A 13,773-nucleotide genomic window follows, 5' to 3' on the forward strand; every position below is an offset into this window, starting at 1 on the left:
GAGAGGCTTTTAGGACCTGGTCACTGACACATAAATAAAAACTGCAACCACATTAAGGAACAGAAAGAGCTCTGGACTGAACCGCTCAAGGCAAAGACAGAATCTCTACTAAGAGATGAAGGGTTGAATGCCAAAAGCAGAGAAGCTTTGCATGAACAAGAGAAAAGTACACAAATAAATCCCAAGGCAATCGCTTTGAGGAAATAATCTTACCTTAATTTCTCAGTTTCTTCTTTGATTTCCTCTGGGAAAAAAAAGAAGAAAAAAAAAAGCAGAAAGAGAAAATGAGGGAGTGTTAGTCATGACTGTAGTGCGGTAACAGAGAGATGATAACACAATAGGAGAATGACACACCTTAGATCCCCCGTGACGACACACGCTTCATTAAAACGCTGCACGCCTGTTTACAAAACGAACCCCCATCAAACACAGAACTTTCTCCCTCATGTAAAAAGAACATGAAGACTGACGTCTATTCTCTGTATTTCAGAGAGCACTAGATAATGTTCCATATCGCATCTCCTCTGTGCTAGCGTCTGACTAACCTGAACGAAGAGCGGCTAGAACTGCGCTAACTGGAAGAACAATTGGGGAAAACAAGGCCGTGTTTGTGGTCCGTTCTCTGCGTGTGGCGGGAGAAAATCAGAGGATGAAAACCTTATCTCTAGCAGCTCTTTGGTTGTGCACTGTGTGCTGAATTGACACACTAGCGGTGTCAAATCGGTCCTGATTGCGTCTCAGCCGTCCGCGGAGCTGTCTGCTGCGTGGCATGGGTTGTGTTTATTTCATAGACGCGATAGCATGAAAACGTCAGTATCGGCTAGGGCCAACTTCAAATTCCATTTTTCAGTGAATTTAGGGCCGCATGAGGAGTCTACGTCCTCCTTCTTTTCCTTATAAATCTATCATTTATAATCCAATATAAAACCTGAAGAAAATAACAGCTTAAGTCGTTCTGGCAGGCCTCTGAGAAATGATGCTTTATTGAAAAGTTCTTGTCTAAAACATGTCAAAACTGAGAGTTGTTTTCGAATCTTTTATCCTGAATTGAAGTGAAATCCATTTTTTTTTTAACTTCAATATCTGTTGTAGGAAAAAAAAAACCACACAGACACGATAGCATCTGACAAGGCCTCAGCCTCGTATGGCATATGCTAAGTGCTTTGGTCATGGTTGCCTTCACTGCACCGTAAAATGCATTCTGGTAGCAGCCCAGCAGTCATGAATGACTCAGGGCTTAGCAGACTGACAATAAGGCTGTGAGGATTGAGTCCTCTCTCTCTCTCTCTGTGGGCAGTAAACAATCCACGTACAAGAGTAACCACGCAACCTCCCACCCCCACCACACACACCCCCACCCCCATCCCCCAGAGTGGCAAAGACTAAGTCGGGGCGTACACAAAGATTGCTGGTGTTAGAAAAGTCGCCTGTAGTCCTTTAGTCACTGATAAAGTGTCTCTCGTCACGGTGTTGAGCTCGCTTTTTCTGATAAGTCTCAGATGTGTTTCCTTTGAAACACGGGCATAACAGCAATCTGACAGAGATTACATTCCACTTGCTAAGCAGTACAACCCCCCACACCTCCAAAAAAAAAACCCCCAACAAAAAACAAACCCTTCGACATAGTGCTATTGTGTTTAGTAAAAATCACTTCCAGTTTGCAGATGATAAAGAGTGCTGGGGAGGCAGGCCTCAGTGGCAGGTGGCTTATAGTATTGTTAACTCCTCTCATTGCCCTCTCACAGCTTAACTGTCACTTCAGGAGTGAAACCATGGCAACATTAGTATAAGTACATTCAGACCCACTCTGATCCAGTGTATTATCCTGTATTAGACTAATTCGATGTCTGAGCACCTTAATACCGCAGCCAAAATGATTTCAATTATTCCGCCGTCCTGCTACCTGCTATCCATACACTGCTGCGCAGTGTGCGAGTTTGGAAAATCGAAGATGCGTGACGTGGGATTCGTGGTTTGTAGCTGCCAACTCTCTGTATTGGTTTCTTTTTAAGTTTTGGCCAAAGGACCAAGTGGTACATTTATAGAGTCGTGGAGTGGAGTGTTTTGACCTTGAAAAAGCTTATGTTCCGAGCTTGGGAATAATCAGAGGAGCTAAGTCTGGAGTGGCGTGTTTACTTATAAATAATGAAATAAGTGACAAGGCCAATGCCTGTCTGACTGAATAGGCAACTGTTGACAAAGATAATGAGTCAGCATCAAAGGCTGCAGCTAGCATACTGATGTAGAGGCAGACATATACAGGCATACACGCATACGCACACGCGCACGCACGCGCACGCACGCACGCGCACGCACGCGCACGCACGCACGCACGCACGCACGCACGCACGCACACACAATGTTCCCATGCCCATGGTTATGGCTCCCATGAATGGCACTGTCAGTGGCCTTGGCTGCTCGTTTCTGTTAAATTCCTGCAGTCATTTATTCACGCTAAACAGCAATCCACCGCCATTAAAGTAATTACCGATATGAATTTATCAGTTATTTACCTCCTTAACTCCTTAATATTATCACCGCATCAGCACCCACTGTTTGAAGTTAAATGAGTTTAAGAATGAGTACGTGCCTGTTTAAATCCCAACTCCGGTCGACATGGTATTAAATGAAGGATGAGTGGGGCTGCTACTGTATAAAGTGAATAACATAATGAATCACTCCTCTGAGACAGAACAGAGATGAGCGGTTGGAACATAACAGTATTTAAGCTCTGTTTCAAATCCTCCCAAATCCACTACCGCCACAGTCAGGCTAAACAACTCAATCAGTGCCAAAAAAACACAACTGCAAAAAGACGCTAACGGCGGTCCGGTCTATCCCGGCTGTTGCTCCGAGACGTCTGCGTTTCATTAAAAACGACAAAAAACACGTTACCCGTATGACAGTAAATTAACCTGTGGACTCACACAGTGGATGTGTATGCGCAGGTGTGTGTGTGTGTGTGCGGGTGTGTGTGTGTTTTTTGTGTGTGTGTGTTTATGCGCGTGCATGCATGTGCGTGCTTTAAACAAATGTTTTTCCCCAAAACAGATCACTAGTGTGAAAAAAGCGTGCCCATTATTTCCCACATGTTGTTATTGCACAAGTCGGCTCTGAGTTGCCGTATCTCCCACTGTACTCAGACTGAACCATCAAACTCAGGTCAAACCCACAATCTGAAAACACAAGCAGAACGAGTGGAGCCCATTTGCAAGTTTCATAAAAACAGCCACATATGTGCATGAATAAACATACAGAGGTGTGTGCAAACACAAATGAAAAGATACAGATACAAAACACATACCTACACACACACACACACACACACACACATACACACACAATCAGTGAAGCCCAGAGTTTTTCACCCTGGAAACTGATATGGCATTCAGGCAAAGCTCTCTGTCCTCATATGAGCCTATGCACCTCCGAACTCTTCCTGATGTGCGTACACAACACAAAGCCCCTGCATCTGGCTGCCTGAGAGAGAGAGAGAGCGAAGACGCCTTTTAGTCAACGCCGTGGCCGCAGCTGGCTCCGTTCCAGAACAAGCATTAACTGACCAAGGAACGAAAAACCTCTGAGCCATGACCACGCTCGACATCAATGCAAAACTCCTTAAAATTGAGGTTTAAAAAGCAGCATGGCGGGGGGGGGGGGGGGGGGGGGGGGGGGGGGGGCGGTTGGGACACACCTTACTTTTCTCACTAACAGGTTTGAGATGGGAGAAAACATTATGCATGCAGCAACCCTGCGGTGGTTTTGATAAACAAATCTGACGGTAACTGTGAGAATGATGATGGTTCTGAAGAAAGGTGCTGAAAACAAAAATAAATCTGCCAAGTAGTAACAAGCCAACGCTGAAACGAGCGTGGCTATGATTCCACAAATCAGGGGGCTGATGTCAAGGAAAAAAAAACCAGAACATTATCCTGTAATACAACACAACACTATCTGCAGGGACAGAGGAGAGGCTGTAGATCATTATGTGAGCTTTTTTTTTTTTTTTTTTTTTTTTTTTTTAGCTTTGCTTATACATTTTTATTACCTTCAAAAGTTTACCTAAAATACACATCTATGTGAAACTGTCTTGTTTGTACACCAGCCATTGTGCTTTGTATTTCTGATAACTGTAATATTACGGAATATTACACTGGTGAAAAGTCTCTACTGAAAAAAAGCCACGTTATCTTCTGTCAAGGGAACAAGTGAGTCCGTGTGAGGCAGCACAGTCCAGAAGGTTCTGTTCCTGTCCTGGGAGGTACAGTTAGTGTTGAAGAATAAAGAAAAAAGGAAAAAGAAAAACTGTTGTCCAGGTCATGGGCACTGCAGGATCTGGGCCAGATAGCAGACTCTGAGCGTGACGTGTGTCACAGGGAAGATATATTTCACCACACACGTCAGCCACTCGCGTACGTTAACACTGACTGACGTACGAGCCGGGCCAGAACCTCCAGTGGACTTGGTTCTGTTTGATTCTGCGCTGACTGAGAGAGATAGAGGCAGAGCTTTAAAGATGCAGGTATCATTTCGACCCGAGCCGTTCGTTCCAATTTCCACCCCTCTCTTCACTGCTACCGCCTTGCCTGTGATTTTGTACTGAAACTCACTGAAGAGTGAAATCAGAATTTATGACACCGTTAAATGTGTCATACTCCGCTAAACCAAGGACCTGACCAGCAACTGCGGATTTTCTGTGCTGTTATAAAGTCTTGGTTTGGCTGAGAAACTAACGAGCCGTGGGCTCAGGTGAATGGCACCGACGGCGCATACTCTAAATGGATCCACTTAAAAGTGGACTTCACCTGAGTAAAAAAAAAAAATTTTTTTTGCTGACTTTAGCAGTCTTCATTGTCAGGAATAATTCAATAAACGCTGGGTTTGGCAGAGAGTTGTACGCATTCGGAAGAGTAGGACATCGATAACGCCACAGGTTTTTGGCTGGAAAACAGTGTTGTGTTTGGCATTAAACACAAACACACACGCCACACACATGCGCGCGAGCGCACACACACACACACGCGCACACACTCTACATCTTGAGGGTAAGATAAACACGGTGTCTCAGGAGGATCTCTGCATCACAGCACGTGAGAAACACTCAGCGAAAACAGAGCAGAAAAACACACCGAGAGCCACAGTGTAACACAAGCACCTCCTGAAACCAGTCTGACTCCAGCCACCCCCTTCATCTCAGCGTGTGCTTGATAACAATCTGCCGGGAGACTGTGAGACAGCGTTTCATTTTTCTCTCTATCAGTGGAGAGCTCATTGAAAGCTCTCTCTCTCTCTCCCTTTCTCTTTGTGTATGTACAGTCATTCTGCAGTGAGGCTTGGAGCCAAAGCGCAGGCTGCCCCAGGAGAAATGCATTCACAGGCAGGCAGAGAGAGAGAGAGAGAGAGAGAGAGAGAGAGAGAGAGAGAGAAAGTCCTCCCACTCCCGGACGATTCCATAATCTCCCCTCTTGCTTGCCTTGGGTATCCTCCAGACCCAGCTACAGCTTAGGACAGATCAAGTTTTCAGTTTTCATCTGAACTCGGTGCACACGCCCAGAGACAGGGGGAGAGGGGGAGAGGGAGAGAGAGGGAGAGGGTCGATCTCATCCTCAGGTTGCGGTACCTCGGACGGGAGATGCTGAGGATCTCCTCGCCCACTGAGGCATTACCATTTCAAAAGGACGTGAGAGCGTCTGCTTCGCCAGCGTTGGCACAAATTCAATACCCGTTTCCGACGTCTTAAACACTACGCTAACTCCCGATGAACTTTACTTACCTCACAAAGCCAGCACCCCCCACCCCCCGGTCCAATACTGACAATCGCTCACAGGCTGTACATTCAAAACGCACTAATATGGAAAGCATCAGCGGTGTGAGTAAACCTTGCAGCAAGGCATGCATTTAAAACAATAGGCTTAACCCAATAACAGAAGGTTGGGTATAACCATTGTATTTTATAGGCAGAATAAGAAACACAGCCCAAATAGCCATTATGTTATCTATACAAACAATGAAAGCTTGCACTGACACATCAAACATACGTATACTAGCATCATCATCCCAGACATGTGCAGTCAGCAAAGGAAATCCAATTACGGGGCTCAATAACTACATACAAACAGCAGTAAAAATGGTATGGTGCAGTTCTGTGTTTCCATTCACGGGCATCTGTGGAAAACGAGTACACAAAGCACAGCCTTCACGTCGTCAACAAAAGGCACTGAGTCATCGTACCCCTTTGTGATGATCCCGTCGCACTACTTAAGTTACAGTCTAGCTTAGCATAACATCGTTTAGACACACATGCACACGCACGCGCACGCGTGCTCACACGTTTTTTATGGGTGTCAGCATTTTTTGGGTGCGGGTGAACCCCCTTCATTTTGGAGCGGATTCCCGAAGGTTTCATTTCACTTTGTACTATGCAATTCTACTCGGCAACAAACCTTGGGAAACTCGAACTGATTTTATGACACTGCCGTCAGCATTTCTCACCTGAATTGTATGAGTGTGCTGGGAATCGATAGCGTGTAGGAGTTAAACCAGGCACAAAGGACCTGTTTCCAATGGTCTTTATGAAGTTTGATACCTCTCACAATAAAGCAATGTCTGTAGAGACCATACTAGGCTTCCAGAAAAGAATGAACATACCAAGGCATCGGAACAGATCAAAGCTATTCATGCTACCAATTTATCGAAAAAGCACAGACATTAAAAGAAACTGGTCTTGAATAGCAAAAATGATCTCTTTTGATATCATTGTCAAACAATTCTCCTGCCTTCTGTCTCCGCGCTGCTCTGTATGTGTCTAAAAACATTGCGTTCTTAGTACTGCATATTGCAGTATTTGGTGTTTATTTGGTTTGGTCCAGCTGGTCATTCTGACCACTGACCATCAGACGCAGGCATATGTCCACACGGACAGATGGTCTGACGGTCTGACCAAAAGACGGGCTGAGGCCTTAACCCCAAACACAAAGAAAAACTCACACACACGACATGAGACCGCACTCAGCGGGTGAACAGGACCGATCTGAGTCAGTGCGAGGCCGACACACAGCTGCTGAGGTCTTGCGGAGGGCGGAGGGTGACCACACAGATTCACGTGCTCGACACGCGTTAGCTGACACGACCACGGTTAGAACAAGCGGAAAAAGCTGGAGCGTCTGACGTCTCTATAGTACGAGCTGAAAGGAGGGGCTTTAGCCTTTGTGACTGTGACTCTCAGGCCAGGCAGGAAGTGATGGAGAATGTTACCAGGACAACGGGTCGCGGCAGTGAAACGGTTCATACCTGGGCTAATGACAGAGCCGTAGCGTCAAAGAGATGCATTTAACACCTTCAGTCAAATGAAAACAAACATCTTCACCAGACACGTTACGCTTAATGAGCAGGTCAATTCCTAAAACATCCCCGTTTTTAATATTATATTTCATATAATTATACATCAAATTCATATTAACAAATATTCCTTTTGATATATAACGTGATAACTATGCTGCTTCTGCGGCTGAGGAAGCTGATGGAGTTTGTCTCCGAAAATCTGAGGGGACCTGTGTGTGGACCTCATTCTTCTTGAGCCACACGCAACATCTCGGTGCTACATAGGTCCTGGAGAACCAAAATATTCCGCATGAGATGTCAAGGGTCAAGGTTTTAAGATTAATAGCTGACAAACAAGCCAACAGCTCTGTGTCTGTATGCGCGGACTGTCCCGCCTTTCTGCACAGTACTTCCTCTCTCCATTACCGTGACACATTGCCGAGCCAGGACAGCGTCATATAAACCCCAACGTTTCTATCACTGCTCTCCTCTCCACCTGCAAATGTATTACATCTTTCATCTCCCAGTGGATAAAACCCCTCTGTGACTATAACTGTGATATTACATCTCAGATACAAAAGGGAGATGCGGAGGGTGGGTGTGAGTGAGTGAGGGGGGGGGGGGGGGGGGAGGTATCACTCGGAGAGGTATCTCTGGTTCGTTTGTGGAGGTACGAGAATTAATTCGTTACCTGATGGCGATTGAATGATACACGGGCACAGAGCGACGATACATTTTTTATGGCTGTAACAGGACAAAGCATCTGGGGTTGGAAGCGCTCAGGGAAACGAACTTGTTTGTAGGAAGAAAAAGAAAAAAAAAGAAGAAGAAAAAAAAAGATGCTTTGTTTACGGAAAATTGCTCATTTTGACGGTGAAGCTTAAAGATGCGTGAGATGCTAACTTGTTGTGTTAATGAATACTGAAGGCAGGTTCCCGGAGCAAGACTCCGATTCAACTGGGCTAGAGCTGATATGGAAACCTGGTAGCATTTTTCATAATATTCAGCAATCACAAACACCTTCCAAAAAAAAAAAACAAAAAAAAGAAAAAGAAAAGAAAAGAAAAAAGAAAAAGGAAGGGGCAGGCAAAAACATCAACAATGAACCAGCACGCAGCAAATTAAATTAATTCCCCATATTCACGGTGTGGCCACAAAACAACAGTGCCCGCCAGTAAAGCTAGGCATTACGCCAGATTGGTCTCCTTCGACACACACTTCATCTTTTCATTTCTGTTGTGTGAGTGTGTGTGTGTGTGTGTGTATGTGAGTCAACGTGTTTTCCCGCTGTGCTTAAACTTTTTTGAGTTCTTTAAAGTTAGCACAGGCATCCTTTTACATTGTGGCAGAAATTAGGAGGAATTCACCCGCATCTTTTCTCAGACAGAAAGAGAAGGAAACCGCAAAACAGCCTGGGGAAAATAAATGTGTTGCATTTTAAATTTCTAGGCGCATTTCTGAAGACAGCCACATAAAACAGGGAGCAAGAGAGGCTCTATCCAGACTATTGCTTGGCAATTCTATAATAAAACACGATGATGCACTTTCAACAAGTTCCATATATATGATCCACGTGTCTCACAAGGCATTAGTCAAACACACCGTGACTGTTAGAGGGGTTTTTTTTGTGTGTGTGTGTGCATGTCTACATCATGGCATGCTGTAGCTAGGCCTAATTCTTCCCCTGTTGAGATATCAGGCCAAACTTTTTTTTTTCTTTTCTTTTTTTGTATGATGAATGGAACAAGTTCCCGCAGGTGGAAGGAAAACAGAGAAGGTGATCGCTTCCATCTCTAAATAATAGATGTGGGTAACCGTGGCTCCTGGTTCCTCTCGGTTTCGGCGGAGTTTGTGTCATCTGATGCACGTATACTGTAATGATTCTGTCAGAGGGACTGTTATTACCAGCCGTGATTTAATACAGTCTCGTATAAAGACTGAACTTATGTTCCACCTTAAACTTAACCTCTGCCTCATCTGCTCTCTTTACCCCCAACTTTCTTCAGCCTGTCCATTACCTCATACTTCATTTGGAAGCCAAATCTGTCTGCTCTAGGCCAGATCTGTCTATCAGAATGAGTCTTATTCAATACAATCAGATACACTTTCCAGACATGCAACACAGAGGGATACTACAGTTTGTTCCTAAATCTGAGGGGCAGTATTGTTGGTTGAAAAAAACACTTACGCCTACGGTCTAGCGACTGAGATGGACAACAGGACAGACATGTCCATCTGTAATGTTATCCACTTGTGCGACTCGACTGAATAATGTCCATATGAAGCTGTATGTCGTTTTGTTTTAACTGTCCTAAGACAAAGCGTTTTCATAAAGGCTGTATGAGCACAGACCAATCCACAGCTTCTCTCTCCTGTCCAGATTAACAGGACAAGAGGTCCTTCCTCTTCCTCTGTAATTGTATGCTAAACATTAGCTTGTTTGTCAGAAAGGGTTGCTGTAGCTTCAGACTCACTCTCTCATTGTCTCACTGCTTTTAAGAGGGTTTAATAATCACTAAACTTTTCTAGAACGACATACAGAAGAAGTGGTTTATGACGATGAGAGGTTTCTTTACACGTCTGTTTAGCGAAGGCCATTAATGATGTCCGTTCAAATATAGGCTTACCCGGTTTCCTGAAAATTAAAGCAGAAAACTGGTCCTCCTTGTTTTGCAAGTGCTTTATTGTACATGAGGAATGAGAGCTTGTGTTTCCGTTCCAGTTCACCTTACCAAACCCATCTGATCCTGTTCCCTATTCACATGGTCTTACCTGACTGGATCCATAAAAGACATGAACAGTGTTAGGAACGCTGTGGCTGTTTGGATTTTTTTTTTTTCTGGCAACACAATTTAAACATTTAATTGCTAATAAACTGAGTGTAATTTCTGACCAGCTTATAATGCTTCGGTAAACCAGACTTAAGGACATTTGAAAGATTTGTTACATGTGACTCTGGAGACTGTGAGCTCTGTGCAGATGAGAGAAACAATGCACTCTCTTGTTTTCTCAAGTATACATGTTTAAGCTTTGACTTCGAAAGGTCACAAAGCAAGGAGAAAGAATACCTTGAGCTATACTTTATTAGATCTCCATGTTCACAAGGCAACATTCTTTAATTCGCAAAAAAAAAAAAAAAAGAAAGAAAGAAAAAAGAAAAAAAAAAAAAGAAGGAGAGAAAGGTTTTCAAACATTTTACACTTTATAAACCCCTCAGTAAACCATTACTCTAGAACCTGCTTAGTCACTGCTGTCGCAACCTACAGTGCGGGGCTTTGTGTGCTGTGTAAAAATTCCAAAGTTTGGTTCGGCGTGGAGGATACAGGCTCCCTGGCCCCTTCGCAGGCTGATGTGAACTAAAGGAGCAGCAGTGTGTGGAATGAGAAAAATGTAAAGTGATATTGGTCTGCAGCCCTGGCAGAAGCTGTTACCACCTCCTGTGATGCAGATGAGCAACGAGTCTGTGATTAAAAGACTGGGTCTCTGAAGTTCACTAGAAATCTCTGTCAAAAAACCGAAACGTACCATCAGCACAGTCTCTGGCCTCTGCCTGCACAACAGGGCCAAGGCTATTCCAACAACACGGTGGTCCTCGTTAACCTGAGAATGTCTGCTACCTTTCCATGATCAATCGATTGCCGAATTACTTCAATTTGTTGAATTGAAAAGGTCGATAATTAGGCAGTCACCAAGCTAATAAGTAAAGCAGTTATCTTCAAAGTCAAATGCTAAGGAGATCATAAATCTCTCCGAGAGAAAACGGATTAAGCTAAATGTTACAAAGCCAAACTGAGGGTTCTCAATGTTTATTGTGCAGCTTAAAAATACATTTATTTTTTTTAAACATCTGGGTAAACATCTGTTTATATCTTAACTCCTCATATTGAAGTGAACACTGATTCATGACCACCACTGTAACTGAGCAGCAGTTTATATGTGCATAGCTTTGAATTTTATTCAGTGTGAAAGTCAGTCTGTGATCTGATACACAAATGAAGAACGTAAAGCATCTCTCAGTTCTCTCACTTTCTCTGTGGCATCCTTGTTTTGCTGGCAGTCAGATATTTTGCTCAAAGGACAAAGGGCAAGGTAGTTACTACAAAGAAATTGCGTCATGGAATAGTTAATAAACCACATTCGTCATTCCAGAGTTTTGTCAATGCTGAATCTGACTAACTGATCTAACCAGTCTATGTATCCCTCTGAATAAATGTATATAATGGCACCTTCAGAAAGCCTTTCTTTTAGCTAGTGAAATGTCTCCTATGATTTAATGAATTTGATTAGCTATCTGAACTTTTCTGACATTGATTACCTGTTCTGTAATTGACTGAAAGTCAACTGCAACATGTAGACTAATATATTTTAAATGTCATACCACATCTGTGAGAAATTTGGCTGTAGCTATCATTTTCAATTATTATTTCAAAGCATTTGTCTGACATAAATCAAAATGGGGGGGTTGTCCATAGTGAACAGGTGTGGTAAAAATCCAGGTGGATGTTTGAACGTGGGTGGTTACTGTCACCAAGAGGTTGTCAGGAGGTTGCGAGATAACTACCAAGGTTAAGACCAGGTTACGTGTGCCATATACAGTTAAATCTAACAAGGAAGCAGAGTACTACCTGTAGAGAGCACATGCACTTCCTCCTTACCACGTAAACTACATCGGAGAACATGAGATCGGGTGTCAGCATGGCCTACACAACTAATGCGTAACTGCAATGAATGTAAAGCCGCTCTCCCTTAACATTAGTGTATATGACAAGCCTATCTGTCTTGATAATCCAGCATTTAAGATAATGAACCAGAGCTAGCCGTCTTCTGCAAGATCCGTCTCTTATTTCCCCCTCACCACTCCCTAACGGCCAAGCAGAGCAGCACATTTGCCAGCTACATTTCACCATTAAGCGAAGTCATTGTTTTTTTTCCTCGGACAGTGGGACAGAAAGCAACAAAACCAAGAACCATCCACACAGAAAAAAAGTCTGGACAGCAATGATGTGCATAACATATTCATGACAGCCATGTCAACTGTAGTACAGACGATTTTAACAAATGGTTACCATTATTTGCCGAGAGCAGTGCATCATTCGGGATGCAAAGAGATATCCGCTTGTATTAGATGTATTAATGGCAGTAGGATACTGTTTCAAACCTATGGTGTGCGATTAAATAGCCCACATAACAAGGTGGCTAGCAAGCTCTTGTCAGACAGGGCAACCACCCCTGTTCATCTGTCATTTCTTTACCCTGTTTCTCAGAATTGCAAAACAATAACCCTTCGACACATGCATAAGCTCAACATGTTCATCTTTAACCGAATCTCATGGATAGTTCTGATCTGATGGTTGACGTTTAGCCTAATTAATAATAACTTCCGCAATGTAAATCCAAGCTACATGAAAGCTAGCACTGAATTGTTGCAACAATCTAGCAACCCCAGTACCTTACCGGTACAATTAGCAGCAGATGCATGACGTCTGCAAATCTATGACAGTCTTCAAATTGCGAGTTTTAGAATTAAACTTACCTAATGCGACCTCACAGGCTTTGCGCAATTGAGAGTGATGAGCCTTTTTAACCTCCTTGTCGGCTAAGATCTTTTCCAAAGCTCGGGTTAAAAACATGTTTTTCGTCTTTTTGCCTTCATACATGACGTGCTGTAACTGGGGCGGGGAGTACCTGTCCCAAAGGCGGAATTCGCTTCAAATACAGAAATTCCTTTAAAATCCGGTAGAACCGTTGCTTAAACAGACAAACATAAATAAACCCTGAAGGTGGGGTAAATCCCTCAGTTTTCCATTAGCAACCTGCCTGCGCCATGTTGGAAGGAAACGACGTCACGCACGTTAAAACGGCCGCAATGAGGCAGGGTGAGTCCAGCAGAGGTTGAGAGGAGAGAGAGAGAGAGAGCGAGAGAGAGAGAGAGAGAGAGAGAGAGGCGGAGGAATTTTCTATAAATTAATCATTAGATCAATATTTTCTTTTAAATAACTATAATGACATTAAATTCTCAGTGTAACATATATTGAGGTACATTATGACACAGCCTATAACTTAATAGCATGATTAATAATATTAGTAACCTTATATTAATCTGCCGTGTTAATAGATTTGATTATTTTTGGATATTATATCCATTGCATAACCAGAGATTTTGTAGGGCAGACACGGGAGATAAAATGGTCCCTATAAATGATTGTGAAAGCTTATTTACTTTACATAAATTGCTACTTTGTGCTATTGATAATTTACCTCTAATATTTAAAAGCACATTTAATCTGAGGTCATAGCGTGAGCAGAGGTTTGCTTTTGAATGAGTAATAATTAAAATCTTAACACATCCTTTTAGGTTACTAACATATTAATATTTCTATACACGTGTGCAGTTATTACAGTGTAAGCAGTGTATGCAGTGGTGTCCCAAATGTGTCAGCAGTCCCTAACTTG

General features: G+C 43.2%; 1 protein-coding gene across 1 annotated transcript in view; it reads right to left on the bottom strand.

Annotated features, from left to right (window-relative positions):
- Positions 1–13,048, bottom strand: part of arfgef1 (ADP-ribosylation factor guanine nucleotide-exchange factor 1 (brefeldin A-inhibited)) — a 40,243-nt gene extending 27,195 nt beyond the window's left edge. Inside the window, exons 1-2 of the mRNA XM_030768928.1 lie at positions 12,854–13,048; positions 214–244 (exon numbers count right to left, since the gene is read on the bottom strand). Coding sequence (XP_030624788.1) covers positions 214–244; positions 12,854–12,977 — 155 coding nt within the window. The 5' untranslated portion in view covers positions 12,978–13,048. The remainder of the gene's footprint in view (positions 1–213; positions 245–12,853) is intronic.
- Between the last annotated feature and the right edge of the window lie 725 nt (positions 13,049–13,773).

Source organism: Chanos chanos, chromosome 3, assembly GCF_902362185.1.
Source record: "Chanos chanos chromosome 3, fChaCha1.1, whole genome shotgun sequence".
In the NCBI taxonomy this organism is placed as follows: Eukaryota; Metazoa; Chordata; class Actinopteri; order Gonorynchiformes; family Chanidae; genus Chanos; species Chanos chanos.